We start from the raw sequence: 14,893 nt of genomic DNA, 5'->3' as shown, positions 1-14,893 counted from the left end.
ATGGGCCGATGCGCGCCGATCCGATGCCGGGAACCAGGAACCTCTTCCAGGTCTCCCACGCGGGTGCAGGGTCCCAAGGCTTTGGGCCGTCCTCAACTGCTTTCCCAGGCCACAAGAAGGGAGCTGGATGGGAAGTGGAGCTGCCGGGATTAGAACCGGCGCCCATATGGGATCCCGGGGCGTTCAAGGCGAGGACTTTAGCCACTAGGCCATGCCGCCAGGCCCAACACTTTTTTGTTTTTTAAAGATCTATTTACTTTTACTGGAAAGGCAGACATACAGAGAGAAGGAGATACAGAGAGAAAGACCTTCCATCTTCCGGCTCATTCCCCAAATGTCCTGAGCTGATCAGGAGCCGGAAGCTTCTGGGTCTCCCATGTGGGTGCATGGTCCCAAGACTTTGGGTAATTCACGACTGCTTTCCGAAGCCACAAGCAAGGAGCTGGAAGGGAAGCAGGGCAGCCAGGACATGAACCCACATCCACATGGGATGCTGGTGCCACAGAGTGGAGAATTAGCCTGCTGTACCACTGCATGCAAGGCAAGGATTTAACTAATAGGCTATTGCCCTGGGCCCCAGAGTCAACTCGTGGTAGGTATTGGTTGAAGGACTCCGGTTCTTTGTGACCCTTCATCTTGTGACGTCTAGCATACAGGACTGCAGGCTCTTGGCAGCCCCGCTCCCTGCCCAGACTCAATATCCTAGACTGTATATTGTTGCCTCCTTCACTTTTTGTTAGTCTGTGGATAGTGTTCCTGTTGTATTCACACATGCACATGCAGGTACACACACACACACACACACACACACACACACACACACACTGCTCTAGCCCCCAGAACCTACCTAGGAGGCCATCTCTGTGCAGCCCTCACCTGACCTCCATCTTTTTCTGTGAAATACTCATCTTGACACACACCTTCCTTCCTCCCCACACCCAACTACTAGACTTAGCCCCCCAACACCTCCCACCACTCTCCAGAGGACAACTTTCCTAAGCTTTCATTGATGAAGAGGGATACAACCAAGGTTTCTTCCAGAAGAAGCAACTTGTGACCATGCTAGCACTTTTATGAACTGCAGGACCGGAACTCAACAGCTGGGTGCGAAACCAGGTCTTACCATTCGCCAGTGTTGTGACCTGCATGAAGCTGATCCATTCATCTGAGTGCTTTTCGTGTCTGAAAAAAATGAGGAATTACAGCAGGAATTTGATCATTTAACACTGGAAAGCAGCTGCTTGCCGATATTTGCTCCTTTGCTGTCTCCATCAGCCCAGCCCAGCCCAGCCCAGCCCAGCCCAGCCCAGCCCAGCCTGCTGCTGGTGTTCGGTACTCTTTAACAGGGCTTCTCTGGAAGGGATCACAATATCTGGGCGAGGGGGTCGTTATGCTGCTGTCACTTTCCAAGGCCATTTCTCTCATGAGCCTCATCCTCATAGCAGAGAGGCCCCAGACCCTCTGGGGGTGATCTTGGTCTAGGGGTGATCAGATGAAGGGGGCGGGAGGAGGGGTGCACCTACTCTCTCAGACCCATCTTTTTCCACCCTGATATTGTCTGGGGGGTGGGGAAGGTGTTGACACCTGAATGAGGTGCCACAAAGATGACTTCATCTCCCCCGCCTTGCTTTTGAAATTCCAGTCAAGTCAAAGCTACCCTTTCCGAGAAGGAAGAAGGGTCAGCATTCCAGAACTTTCTTGTCATACCCAGGTTTTTAAACAGCTGTCACGGAGGAACTACATCCTAGCATCACGAGGCTCATGGTGGCGGGGAGTGGGGAGGGGCCGAGAGACGGGAGTTGTCTCTGAGGTCTCTTGTCCACCGCCCCGTGAAAATCCTGCTGGCCTGGAAATAAATCCCAATGAGAAGGGCGGGTCCTGAGTTTGTGCTTAAGTTTGTGCGGGTGCGGTCAGCACCACGGCCAGCGCCCCCAACATCCCGCGGCTGCTTTCCCGAGTTCCGCAACCGCTAGCTCCCCGGTGGAGGGGACTCCGGTTGGGGCGGCCCTGTAGCCTCCTTTTCCAGCGATGGCTGGGGTGGCAGGGAAGAGGGGAGCGCCACGCGATGGCCCGGGGTTTCTGCAGGAAGGGAGGAAGCGGGAGGCGAGGACTTGCTGGGGCCCCCGCGCACCCGCCCCCTGCCCAGCCCGTTTCTATACAAGGCCTGCTCTCAGCCTCCACCGCCCGCCCTGAGCTCAGCGGGCCGGAATGTGGCTGATAAATCAGAGATAACGGTGCCTCCGCCCCTCGTCCAGGGAAAGGAGTGAGCCGGCTGGGGATAAAAGGCCGCGTGAGTTTGTCAGAGCAGCCAGGAGAGCGCTTGCTGACCTCCAAGAGGTGGGACGGGAACCGAGCGCTGCCTGCAGCAGCCACACAGCCCAGCCAAATGGACACAACAGTACTCTCCCGCGCGCTCCTGCTCCTCCTCTTCTTGCACCTGTCGCCACAGGGGGCTCGTTCGTACCCGCTGGGCGACTCACCCGAGAGCGCTGAGAAATTTTCTGGATTACAGGTGAGGGGCTGCATGGGCGTGGGCTGCGGCCATGAAAGGTCTACAGGGTCTCCCTCTCCCCCTTGGGAGCTAATGATAACGGTGAGGCCCAGTGCCAGGTCCTGTGGGGAGTTCACTTGGGGATGGAGTGGAAGGGGGAGCCCAGGTGAGAGGTCCTGAACCTCTGTCTGCTTCCCATCCCGCCACAGGCCCTACTGGAGCAGATCCTGATGCAGCTTTCCCAGCTGGAGATAGAGCAACTGGCTACCGAGTCCACCCAGCAATCTGAAAGCACCACACAGGAGACCCGGCAGACCCAGGAGACTCAGGAGACCCAGGGGACCCAGGAGACCACCCCAGCCCCAAGACTGAGACAGAGCCAAGACGGGACCACCCAGACCCTGAACAAGTCCTACAGCACCCAGATGAAGCAGAAATTGGGTTGCTTTGGGCAGAGGGTAGACCGGATCGGCTCCTCTGGCAGCCTGGGCTGTGATGGTGAGTGCCCTCTCCCCACCCTGCCCAGGGATCAGGCATGGGGGTTGCACCTGCACCACTCTTCCCAGGCTGAGACTTCTGGCTTATTGTTTGGGACACCTGAGTCTCATTTCTTCTGCATGCATCACCCACCTGCATCCCCACCCTCTTTCCATCCTCTTTCATCAAAGGGACCAGGAGAAGCACCCTTGGGATAGTGTGTTCACTGGAGCCCCTAGCATATGGCCTCCTGGGTTCCCTCCAACCATTCAGAACCTCCAAGGCCTCACCAGGGTGATGATAACTTCCAGTTGATGAAGAAGACCATGGAGGCCCAGAAATTCCAAAGCCTCTAGCATGGTGCTCAGCTGCTCACTGAGATGGGGGAGTGCACAAAGCCGGAAGCTCAGCCTCTGGCTCCATCCCACCGCCCCAGGCCCTCACCACCTCTCGCTTGTCTCCACAGGGTTTCGGAGGTCCTAGGAGGTGCGCTGGTCACAAGAGCCGAGGTTCTGAAGCTCCAAGAAGGGTACCCTACAACCCCAGTCCATGACCTCTTCAGAGCGGCTCCTATTTATTTATTTATGTATTTATTTATTTTTAATTGATTATTTTTTAAAATCTGATTTCTTAACCTTTGAGCATGACATTTCCACTATGAAATAAAATCAATGTGATCTTTCTCCTGCAGAATCTGCTTTGTCTTGGCCCCTTCAAAACCCTTCCTTGTTGCAGAAATAACAAACCAAGACAGAACCCCATACTTGCTGGAAGCTCCCAGCAGTTTCTTAATGGTGGGGTGGGGATGTGGCCCAATGGCTGGGCCAATGGCAAGATGTGGATGGTGATGTTTTCTTTCTGGGCCAAGTGGCAAATGCTCTGAAGTGACCAACTGTCCTTGCTGTTTGCATCTGCAAGCAAGGCAGCTTCTCCTAGGGAGTTGGAATGACACTGGCTGGTGTTAGAGCATGCAGGCCCCTGGATTTCCCCGCTGCCTGGGACCCCATCCTAAATGACCATCCCTGTCCCTGGCCATGGCTATTTCTGGAAGTTGAAGTTAATATGTCAGAGATTGGTGTGTGTATGTGTGTGTTGCAAATTGGTTCACCTGTCTTCCCAAGTGGGGCTGAGACCCCATCATTCCCCCCAACTCCTGATGTCAGAGAGCCCTCATAGCCCCAACCCAATAAGTCTTCTCGAGGGACCCTCCTTGTCACCACTTCTCCCACCTACAAGCCCCCCAGGCCTTAGTTCAGGACATCCCCTCCCCCTTATTGCTGCTACGGTCTGAGTTGTGATGCCACTGCGGGATGAGGTACTGTGAAGTTAGTTTGGTCATTGTCCTGTCTTTCAGTTGAAAAAGAAAAACAGACCTCAAAACCAAGTGTATTCCAGAGACATGAGGCCACCAGGGCCGGGCTAGGGCTTGAACTGGAACCCAGTTGACTTTCAGGCCTGAGTGCCATGTCCTTGGCCTTGAGTCACACCCTCTTCCCTTTCTGACATCATTCCATGCTTCCTTGAGAGCCATTGCTCATTTTAGCTCAGTGTGCCCCACAGATTATGGCTATCTAGAGACTGAGTAAGGATTTTTAAGGGACTGGGTGTTAAGCACCACCTACTACACCTGCATCTCATATGTCTCCCGGCTGCTCCATTTCTGACCCAGCTCCCTGCCAATGCACCCGGGATGACCCAAGTGCCAAGTGCTTTGGGCTCTGCACCCGTGTGGCAAACCTGGATGAAGCACCTGGCTCCTGGCCCAATCTTGACCATTGCACCACTGGATAAATTTATCTGCAGTATCTGCAGTTGGAAAATCTGCCTCTCCCTGTCTCTCTATAACTGCCTGCCAAATAAAGGGAAAAAAATTAAAGATTTATTTATTTTTATTGGAAAGTCAGATATACATAGAGGAGGAGAGCTTAGAGGAAGATCTTCCATCCCATTCACTCCCCAGGTGGCCACAATGGCCGAAGCTGCGCCGATCCGAAGCCAGAAGCCTGGAACCTCCTGCGGGTTTCCCATGTAGGTGCAGGGTCCCAAAGCTTTGGGCCGTCTTTAACTGCTTTCCCAGTCCACAAGCAGGGAGCTGGATGGGAAGTGGATGGCCAGGATTAAAATCAGTGCCCACATGGGATCCCAGGGTGTGCAAGGTGAGGACTTTGGCCACTAGACTACTGTGCCGGGCCCCAGAAGTAATTTTTTTAATGAAGGATGTGTTTTTAAGATGACGTATTAGGAGAAGAATATTCTCAAAACAAACAAACAAACAAACAAACAAAAAACCCAAATGAGTCACCATGATCTAATGTCTTGGGCTCAGGGAGAGCAAGGAGTAGTTAGTTGACATTTCTAAAGGCCTTGTTAATATACCAGCTGTAGCTACATGAACTTAAAAAAAAATTTTGGAATTTTTTTGTAAGATTTGTTTATTTTTTTGTATTTTAAAGGCAGCTTTTGCAGAGAGAGGAAGCTGAGCTGATTCAAAGCTGGGAGTCAGGAGCTTTTCCTGGGTCTCCCATGCAAGTGCAGGGTCTCCAGGGTTTGGACTGTCTTTTGCTGCTTTCCCAGGCCACAAGTAAGGAGCTGGAAGGGAAGTGGAAGCCAGAACATGAACTGGCGCCTGTACTGGTGTCATGGTGTGGAGGATCAGCTTGCTGTACCACTGCACTGGTTCCTGTTCTGTGAATGTTTTCTAGTGTTTATTATTATTATTATCGAGATTTTTTTAAATTATGAAGTCAGATATACAGAGAGGGAGAAAGATAGGAAAACCTTCTGACTATTCACTCTCCAAGTGACCGCAACGGCCGGTGCTGTGCCGATCAGAAGCCAGGAGCCAGGACCCTCCTCCAGGTCTCTAAAACAGGTGCAAGACCCCAAAGAATTGGGCCGTCCTTGACTGCTTTCCCAGGCCACAAGCAGGGAGCTGGATGGAAAGTGGAGCTGTCAGAATTAGAACCGGCGCCCATATGGGATCCTGGCATGTTCAAGGTGAGGACTTTAGTTGCTAGGCCACGGCGCCGGGCCCAAGATTTATTTATTTTTATTGGAAAGGGAGATATATAGAGAGGCAGAGAGACAGAGATGAAGATATTCCATCCATGATTCACTCCCCAAATGGCCACAATGGCTGGGATTAAGCCAATCCAAAGCCAGAGCCAGGAACTTCCTCCAGGTTTCCCACACGAGTGCAGGCTCCCAATGCATTGGGCAATCCTTCACTGCTTTCCCAGTCCACAAGCAGGGAGCTGGATGGGAAGCGGCGCTGCTGGGATTAGAACAGGTGCCCATATGAGATCCCAGTGCATTCAAGGCAAGGACTTTAGTCATTATGCTACTGCATTGGGCCCATTTCCAGCTTTTTGTTTATTTCCCTCTGGTGACAGAAAACATCTTCCAATTCTGAGATTCTTTCTTCTGCTTCATTCATTCTATTTTGTAGACTTTCCACTGTACTTTTAATTCATTGCACTTATTTTTCATTTTTGATTTATCAGCTTTCATTTGATTCATTTCTTATATGACATATTCCTTAAATTCTTTGAACTCTTGTATTACGTGCTTTTCATTGTTGATAAGAAGCTTTATAACAGTTATATTCAGTTATATTCATTGTGCCTTTATTTCTTCTTTTGCTCTTGATCGTTGTACTTCTGTTATCAGATTCTTCTTCTTGGGGCAGGTTTCTTTCTTTTCTTTTCTTTTTTTTCTTTTTAAGATTTATTTATTTTTATTGCAAAGTCAGATATACAGAGCAGGAGAGATAGAGAGGAAGATCTTCCATCTACTGATTCACTCCCCAAGTAACCGCAATGGCCGGTGCTGCGCCGATCAGAAGCCAGGAGCCAGGAACTTCTTCCAGGTCTCCCACGCTGGTGCAGGGTCCCAAAGCTTTGGGCCGTCCTCGACTGCTTTTCCCAGGCCACAAGCAGGGAGCCTAGATGGGAAGTGGAGCTGCCAGGATTAGAACTGGCGCCCATATGGGACCCTGGCATGTTTAAGGTGAGGACTTAAGCTGCTAGGCCACGCTGCCAGGCCCTTCTTTTCTTTTTTTAAAGATTTATTTTATTTTTATTGCAAAGTCAGATATACAGAGAGAGGAGGAGAGACAGGAAAATCTTCCATCTAATGATTCACTCCCCAGTCACTGCAACGGCCGGTGCTGTGCCGATCCGGAGCCAGGAGCCAGGAACTTCCTCCAGGTCCTTCATGCAGATACAGAGTCCCAAGACTTTGGACTGTCCTTGACTGCTTTCTCAGGCCACCTGCAGGGAGCTGGATGGAAAGTGGAGCTGCCAGGATTAGAATTGGCACCCATATGGGATCCCTGCAGGTTCAAGGCAAGGACTTACAGCCGCTAGGCCATGCCTCCGGGCCCAAGAAATGTATTTTTAGAATACATTTCTTGGGGGCCTGGTGTGGTAGCCTAGTGGCTAAAGACCTCACTTTGCATGCATTGGGATCCCATATGGCTGTTCCATTTCCCTTCCAGCTCCCTGCTGTGGCCTGGAAAAGCAGTAAAGGACGCCCTAAATCCTTGGGACTCTGCACTTGTGTGGGAGACCTGGAAGAAGTTCCTGGTTCCTGGCCTCTGGTTTCTGATCAGCTCTGGCTCTGCCTATTGCAGCCACTTGGGGAGTGAATCAGCTGATGGAAGGTCTTTTCCTCCCTCCTTCTCTCTGTAAATTTGACTTTCCAATAAAAATAAGTAAATCTTTTAAAACATTTCTCGGGCCTGATGCAATGGCTCAATTGACTAATTCTCCACCTTACAAACACAGGGATCCCATATGGGAACCGGTTCATGTCCCAGCTGCTCCATTTCCCATTCAGTTCCAGGCTTATGGCCTGGGAGAGCAGCAGAGAATGGCCCCAAGTTTTGGGACGCTGCACCCATATGAGAGACCTGGAAGAAGCTCCTGGCTCTGGGTCAGTTCAGTTCTAGCTGTTGCCGTTTGGCAGTGAACCAGCAGCTGAAGGATCTGCCTCCGCTTCTCTATAAATCTGGCATAATATCAACAACAATAATAACAACACATTCCTCTTTCCTCAGAGCCAGATCTAAACCAAATCTTAGACTTGGCGATTTGTCTGCTCACAGTGCAGCCCTCAGTCCTCTCCCGATGGGGTATTCTCTTTTCTGCCTTTGTTGAAACATCAAGTCGCACAGGCCTGGGGCCATCCTTGTAGAGCTGCCTGGGTGTTTTGGAAATCAAACACCAGATCTGCTGGCAGTTCTGCCTCTGTTACTGTAGTGACTGTGGGCTTTGGCCCTGACCTCGCTGCATCCACCTGTGTGTACCAGCTCACTGCGCTTTTCTGCCTGGGCCCCTCCTGTGGCAGTCAGAACCCACTGGATGCCCGCAGGGCAGGTAGGAAGTGCAGGGACTGACCTCTACTCAGAGCACAGGGTCGACCATTATTTGGCATGGCACGGTGCATTTTGCACCTACCCAAACCCGAGCAGGTGACAGGCAAGCAGGGGCTGTTTGTCCACCATGTTCAATGACTTTCCTCCTTTCCCAGGCCGTTCTCTCTCTCTCTCTCTCTCTCTCTCTCTCTCTCTCTCTCTCTCTCTCTCTCTCTTTCTCTTCCCTGCTGATATTTCTTGGGATTGTCTCCAAACCAGCCACTTACGCTGGAATCTTTTATCTCAGGTTTGAGAGAAATTAGACTACTCCCAATGATGGAAGCATGTAGCAAGGCCCATCCTGGATGACTGGAGCCCTTGGAATGCTTCTGGACCTGGCTGGCTGGCTGGACTTTCCAGGCAGCATCAGGTCAGCTGGTGCTTTCCCCATACCCTCTCTTGAGCCCAGCCCTTCTCTTCCAGCCCAGTTCAGGCCCTCCCGACCGTGCCTGCATCACTCACCTGCTCAATAAAGGGCCTCCCCGTTTCAACTGAGGGCTGACTCACTGTGGTCATCGAAATCAACACCACCACCATCATCATAATTGTCGTTGTCATCATTGTCATCATTGTCATTGTCAGGTTCCTAGGGAAAGCCAGGTGAGTGATGGGCACTCCCACTGGTCCACGTCTGACCCAGTTTCCTGCTAATGTGTATGGAAAGCAGCAGAAAATGGCCCAAGTTCCTAAATGCCTACCATCCACGTGGGAGACTCTGATGCAGGCACACACACCTGTCTTCCATCTGAGAGAGTGATGGTCATGTAATTGGAGAGATGTGGCCCTATGCCAAGGGAGGTGCCAGGCTCCCTACAGTGGAGCCCTGCCCCTCCTTGTAACTTTCAGAGGGAGTGTAGCCTTGCGACTCCCATCTCACACTCATAGCCTCCAGGCTCATGAGACAACCCTGCTCTGTTGGTTAAAGCCCTACATCCACACATGTGGTCCCATGAAAGGGACGTGAGGGCTCTTCTAGTGCCTCCAGCATTCCAGCAAGTTGCCAAGCATGGCTGCCCAGCCACTGCTGTGCTTGGCAGAGCTGTGGCCAAGCAGGTCACACAGCCCTGATGTGTGCTGTACTTCCCTACCACATTTGGGGTGCCCTTCCCCTGTAATCCTATTCCTGACATCTCTTCCGTGGCATGGAGGTGGGGCGCTTGAATCTAAGCAGGACCCAGCGATTATATGGCACAAACACAACAAGTGTCACTTCCCTTAAAACACTTATTTTATTTTTGATAATGTTTACATAGTTGAGATGAATGTATGCCCATGTGGACTGCTGATCAGGGTTGGAGGCGTCAAGAAATGGGAGAAAGTCAATGAGACAATTGCTTCCATTTTTGTTTCTCCCTGTATCTGGGGAAGAGGTGAGAGAAGGAGAGAGGCTGTTCCCAGCAGCCTAACCGTATCAGTACTTCGGGTTCCCCAACCACCCACCTAGTAGGTGGGTCCCAGAACCCGGGCTAGGCAACCTGAGCCCCTGCGAGTCTCCCACCCCCGGGGCTCACAAACACAGCATGCTCCTCACAGGTGGGTCCAAGGACCCGAACCAAATCCTGGCTCTCACGCTTGTCGGTGGGAGCTGCAGTCCATTGGAGAGCTGTCCACAGTTTCCCTACTGAGACCACTCCCAGCCCCAGATCTTGCGCTTTCCAGGTGCCACGGTGGTCTAGCCTGACAGGATTTGCCCCCAGTCCTGGCACTTGCCAAGAGTCTGATCAGCCTTACACTTAGGCTCATACATGCACCAGTAGATATGGTCGCTTAGCCCAGCCTGGCTCTCCCCTAACCCAGCTCATATGCTGGCCAACAGGTTTTGTAGCTCTGTCCAGTGTGGTTTGCCCCAAGTCCCAGCTCTTACACTTATCAGTGGGAGCAGTGGCCCAGCAGGTGAGTCCCTGCAGCCCGCCCCCTGTCACCAGGGCCACCCACTTCTTCACTCTCAGGGTGTGCTGGTGGAAGCTGTGGCACTCAACTTTAGGGACTGTGTTCTGACACAGGCGTTCTCCAAGATCCTATATCAGGCCACCTCCTGATCCCAGATCTCATGCGCACCGATGGATGCTTGACTCAGCCTGACTGGGACCTTATCCTTCTCCAGCAATCATGGAGAGGCACAGTAGCTTTGTCCAACCAGCCCACACCCATTCCGGTTCTTACCAAGCACATGCATGGCTCCCCTGGCCCATGTCAGCTTGCTGGCCCGGGGCCGTATACATCCTCCAGCCTGAGACCAAGCACGTGTGCAAGTCCCAGGGTGCTCTGCAGCCCCAGTGGAAACTGGGGTGGAGCCCAGTTGTCACTTCCAAGATTAAGAGACAAAGACATTATGGATTCCATAGCCTTCCAAAAAATTCCTAACAGAAGTTGGCTGCATCTCTACAAGATAGGCCCACACAACGAGAAGCTGATGTCTCCAATCCACAGACATGAGTCAGTGAGGACCTGGGGCCTGCCGCCAGCCACAGGGCCAGTTTGAAAACAGATCCTCCCTCGGTCAGCCAGTCAGCCACAGCCCACATCTTAACTGCAGCTTGGGCGGGTGGGGGGCAGAGGCAAGGCAGGGAGCTCAGCCGGAGCGGAGTCCTAACCCACAGAACCTGGGACTCGCGGCGACAGGTGCACTGCTCTAAGTTACTAGAACTTGGGTAATTGGTCTCGTAGCCACACCTTGCTTCCCTTGTACTTCCCTCCCTTCTGCTTTCCAGTCCACAGAACCTCCCGGAGATTGAGTAGTGAGAGGCTCAGTAGCGTAGTGGCCAAAGTCCAGGATCCCATGTGGGCGCTGGCTCATGTGCCGGATGTACCACTTCCCTTTCAGCTTCCTCTCTGTGGCCTGGAAAAACAGCAGAGATGACCCAAGGCTTTGGGACCTTGTACCCATGCGGGATACCTGGAAGAGACTCCTGGTTCCTGGCTTTGGATTGGCTCAGCTCCAGCCATTTCGGCCACTTAGTGAATGAATCAGCAGACAGAAGATCTTTCTCTTTCTCTCTATGTAAATCTACCTTCCCAATAAAAATAAATAAATCTTAAAAGTGAGCGTCTGCCTTGGGCTCTGGATTCTGGGGAGTATATTCCCAGTTTCTATCTCCCCGTGTCCTCTGCACTGCACCTTAAGTATGCAGCTGTGGCCTGCCAGGGTCTCCTCACTCAACCCAGGTCAGATTCCCCAGGTTGGAGAGGGACACACACGGCTGTGCTGGGATATTGCGGCTCCATGCGGCAGCTGCAGCGGCACAGGGGAGAGCGTGGCTGAAAGCTCTGGGCAGGAGACAGAGTCACCCAAACGTGGGTCTTCTCGCCCTGGGGGCCTGGTTACTGTGTCAAGTGACTAAGGCAACTCCTTTCCAGTGCGGAGGAAATGAGGGCTTTGCTCGCAGTTTGTGGGAGAGTTGGGAGTGGGGTCTGTCATGTTTCTGCTCCTTCACTCCTACAGGCTGCCTTCCAAACACCCCAGTACACACTGGCCCCCCCACAGTCCCCTCTGAATGTAAGCAGGAGCCTGCAAAGGAAATGCCATTCTCCATTAGGCTCAAATCAGAGGTTTTGTTTTGTTTTGAAGGTTTTTTTTCTTTTAAGATTTATTTATTTTTATTGGAAAGGCAGAGTTACACAGAGGAGAGAGAAAGAGAGAGATAGAGATCTTTCATCCTCCAGCTCACTCCCTAAATAACTACAACATTCAGAACTGTGCTGGTCCCAATCCAGGAGCCAGGAGGTTCTTTCGAATCTCCCATGTGGGTGCAGGGATCCAAGCACTTGAGTCGTCCTCTGCTGATTTTCCATACGCATTCGCAGAGAGTGGATTGGAAGTGGAGCAGCAGCCAGAACTAGAACTGGCACTGATATGGGATGCTAATGCTGCAGACAGAAGCTTAACTTACTACACCACAGGGCCAAGCTCATGTTTTTCAGATTTATCTACTAGAAATGCAGTTATTAAGAGATGGAGAGAGAGAGAAAAATCTTCCGCTGGTTTGTTCCTCAGCCACAATGGTCAAGACTGGATGAGGCCGAAGCCAGGAGCCAGGGGCTTCATCCAGGTCTCCTATGTAGAGGCTGGGACTCAAGTACTTAGTCATCTGCTGCTTTCCTAGGTGCATTAGCAGGGAACTGTGTTGGAATGGAACGGTGGGGATACAAACAGCGCTCCACAGGGGGCTTGCCTGCATCCCTGCAGACAGGGGCTTTTCCTGTTACTACACACGGTTCACTTCCAAGATCAGGCTTTGATAGGTTGCGTTTGGGAGTTACTCTGTTGTCACTAGGTCACTAGGGAGTGATGTTGGGTGCAAGCACAGTCCGCTCCTTGCCGACTGCTGACTTTAGACGGTGGCTCAGAGGGGGCATGTTGCCCTCCTTCTGGGAGGCCATCTGCCAGGCTGCTGTGCTGAAGTCTGCCCTGGCATCAAGGGCTGATCAGGCATGCCCTGAGGCAGGCAGCATGACCTAGGCATCCGAGGGCGCTGTCCTCAAAGGGCTCTCCAGGAGGCAGGCAGCATGACGCAAGAAGCGGGAGTGCGAGCCCCATTAGGGAGCTTGCTTGCAGGCTCTTGCAAACTCTTGCCCCAAGCCACTGAGCAATAGCGTCAGCCATCATTCCAGGGATGGAGGGTTGGCAGAAGCCAACTGAGAATGGCACCCATGCCCCACATCAGTTGGCTTTGTATGAAGGGCAACTTCAGGCACCCAGAACAACAATGTGAACATCCTGGTGGGAGGGTACCTGCACAATGTTTAATGGGATGTTAGGGTACCCTGCAGCCCGCACATGTCTAGAGGGCCTGTTTCCTAGGGATTCCTTGGTCAAGTCGGTGGCCTAGCGTGAGGTGAACGGTAATAGGCCTGGGACCCTTGCTAACCACATGGGAGACCCTGACTGAGTCCCAGGCTGCTGGCTTTGTTTGACTTCTTGTTGATATTTGAGGCATGAACCAGCAGATGGAGCTCTCTCAGAGTCTCTCTGCCTTCCAAATAAAAACTTTAGAAATGGAAAGTAAATATTTTTTTAAAAAAATATTGCACTGTAAAGATTTGTTTCTTTCTCTTAGAAACCCTTTTTTTTGGGTAAATATTTCTTTTTCTAAGGGCTATCTTTATCTTTTAAATACTTATTTATTGGGCCGGCGGCGTGGCCTAGCGGCTAAAGTCCTCGCCTTGAACGCACCGGGATCCCAGTATGGGGCCACGGGGCTCCCTTCCATCCAGCTCCCTGCTTGTGGCCTGATGGAAGCAGTTGAGACGGCCCAATGCATTGGGACCTGCACCCTGCTTGGGAGAACGCAGGTTGAAGGGGCCCAATGTTTGGGACCCTGCGATCGCGATGGAGTCGGAAGCGGTCCCGTTGCGGCATCGATCGGATGTGGAGAAGGTCATCGGACGGAAGATCTTCCTCTCTGTCTCTCCTCTCTCTCTCCTCTGTATATCTGTCTGTAATAAAATGAATAAATCTTAAAAAAAAATAAATACTTATTTATTTGAGGGAGAGACAGCAATCTTCATCCATGGTTTACTCCCCAAATGCCCGAGCATCCAGGACTGGCCAGGTTGAAGCCAGGAGCCTGGAACTCTACCACTTACCCAGGTTTCCCATGTGAGGTGGCAGGGACACAAAGTACTTGGGACGTTCTTCCACATCCAGGCACATTGACAGGGAAGCTAGATAGAAGTAGAGTGCCAGGACTCAAGACCAATGGCCACATGGAGATGGCCTTGATGGCCTTGGAAAGTGGTGACTAATAACTCATACTCCACAACACTGGTTCCCAAAATAAGTTTTAAAGGCAAATGGCCTGACTTTCTTGAAATGAATTCCTGCTTTAGGACTCCATAACAGCCCCTGCTTTTATTCAAGCAAGGAGTTGGCACAAACGATGGATCATGGCCAGCACAGAGCTGGTGTTGATTCAAGTCTTAAGCCTGCAAGAAGCAGATCAGGCTCATGGTACAGCCCTTTTCCCCAGATAATGTGAAAGGGAGACAGTACCCAAACTCACCAGCGTGGTCAAGCAACAGCCCTAGTGTAGGTGGTAAGGGGCTTGCTCAGACCATGGGAGTAGGGTGAGTCTAACTGGGGATGCACCTACAGAACAAAGAGGGAGTAGAGTGTGTGAAGTGATGGTGCCCACTTTCAAGAGGCAACAATGACAATGAAGCCAACCCCGTTAAGCTCTCTGTGCACACTGGGGCACATTCCCAGAACTGGATACAGGCAACGGTTGTCACAGGCCACAGGGACGGAGCGGTGCAGGCCTGGAAAGGTGTTCACACAGTCTGAGCTTTGTTTGAACCCTGAGAAGTAGCAGGCAGGGTAGGTGTCAACTTTTTTCCTTCTCTCAGCAGTGGAGGAGATGGATTCAGCTGGTTCACCTGGGACTGGCCCTGTGTGTCTAACCTGTTACCCTCAGCGTCTGTCCTGTGGAATGGGACGCTCACCTTGACCTCAATACTCCGCCAATGGAGGCCACTCACCAAGGGTGGCCAGCCTCACTGCCTGATGCTTC

At 51.8% G+C, this 14,893-nt stretch overlaps 1 protein-coding gene across 1 annotated transcript; it reads left to right on the top strand.

The window, feature by feature from the left end:
* The first annotated feature begins 2,287 nt into the window (after positions 1–2,287).
* On the top strand, positions 2,288–3,651 carry NPPB (natriuretic peptide B). The gene is made up of 3 exons (XM_012930026.2): positions 2,288–2,512; positions 2,701–2,989; positions 3,435–3,651. Exons 1-3 carry the CDS (start codon positions 2,387–2,389, stop codon positions 3,449–3,451), a joined length of 432 nt encoding a protein of 143 aa, XP_012785480.2. The 5' UTR covers positions 2,288–2,386; the 3' UTR covers positions 3,452–3,651.
* Positions 3,652–14,893: the final 11,242 nt, after the last annotated feature.

The sequence above is a fragment of the Ochotona princeps genome, chromosome 2, assembly GCF_030435755.1.
Source record: "Ochotona princeps isolate mOchPri1 chromosome 2, mOchPri1.hap1, whole genome shotgun sequence".
NCBI classification, from domain to species: domain Eukaryota; kingdom Metazoa; phylum Chordata; class Mammalia; order Lagomorpha; family Ochotonidae; genus Ochotona; species Ochotona princeps.
This window is presented reverse-complemented; position numbering and strand designations above follow the sequence as displayed.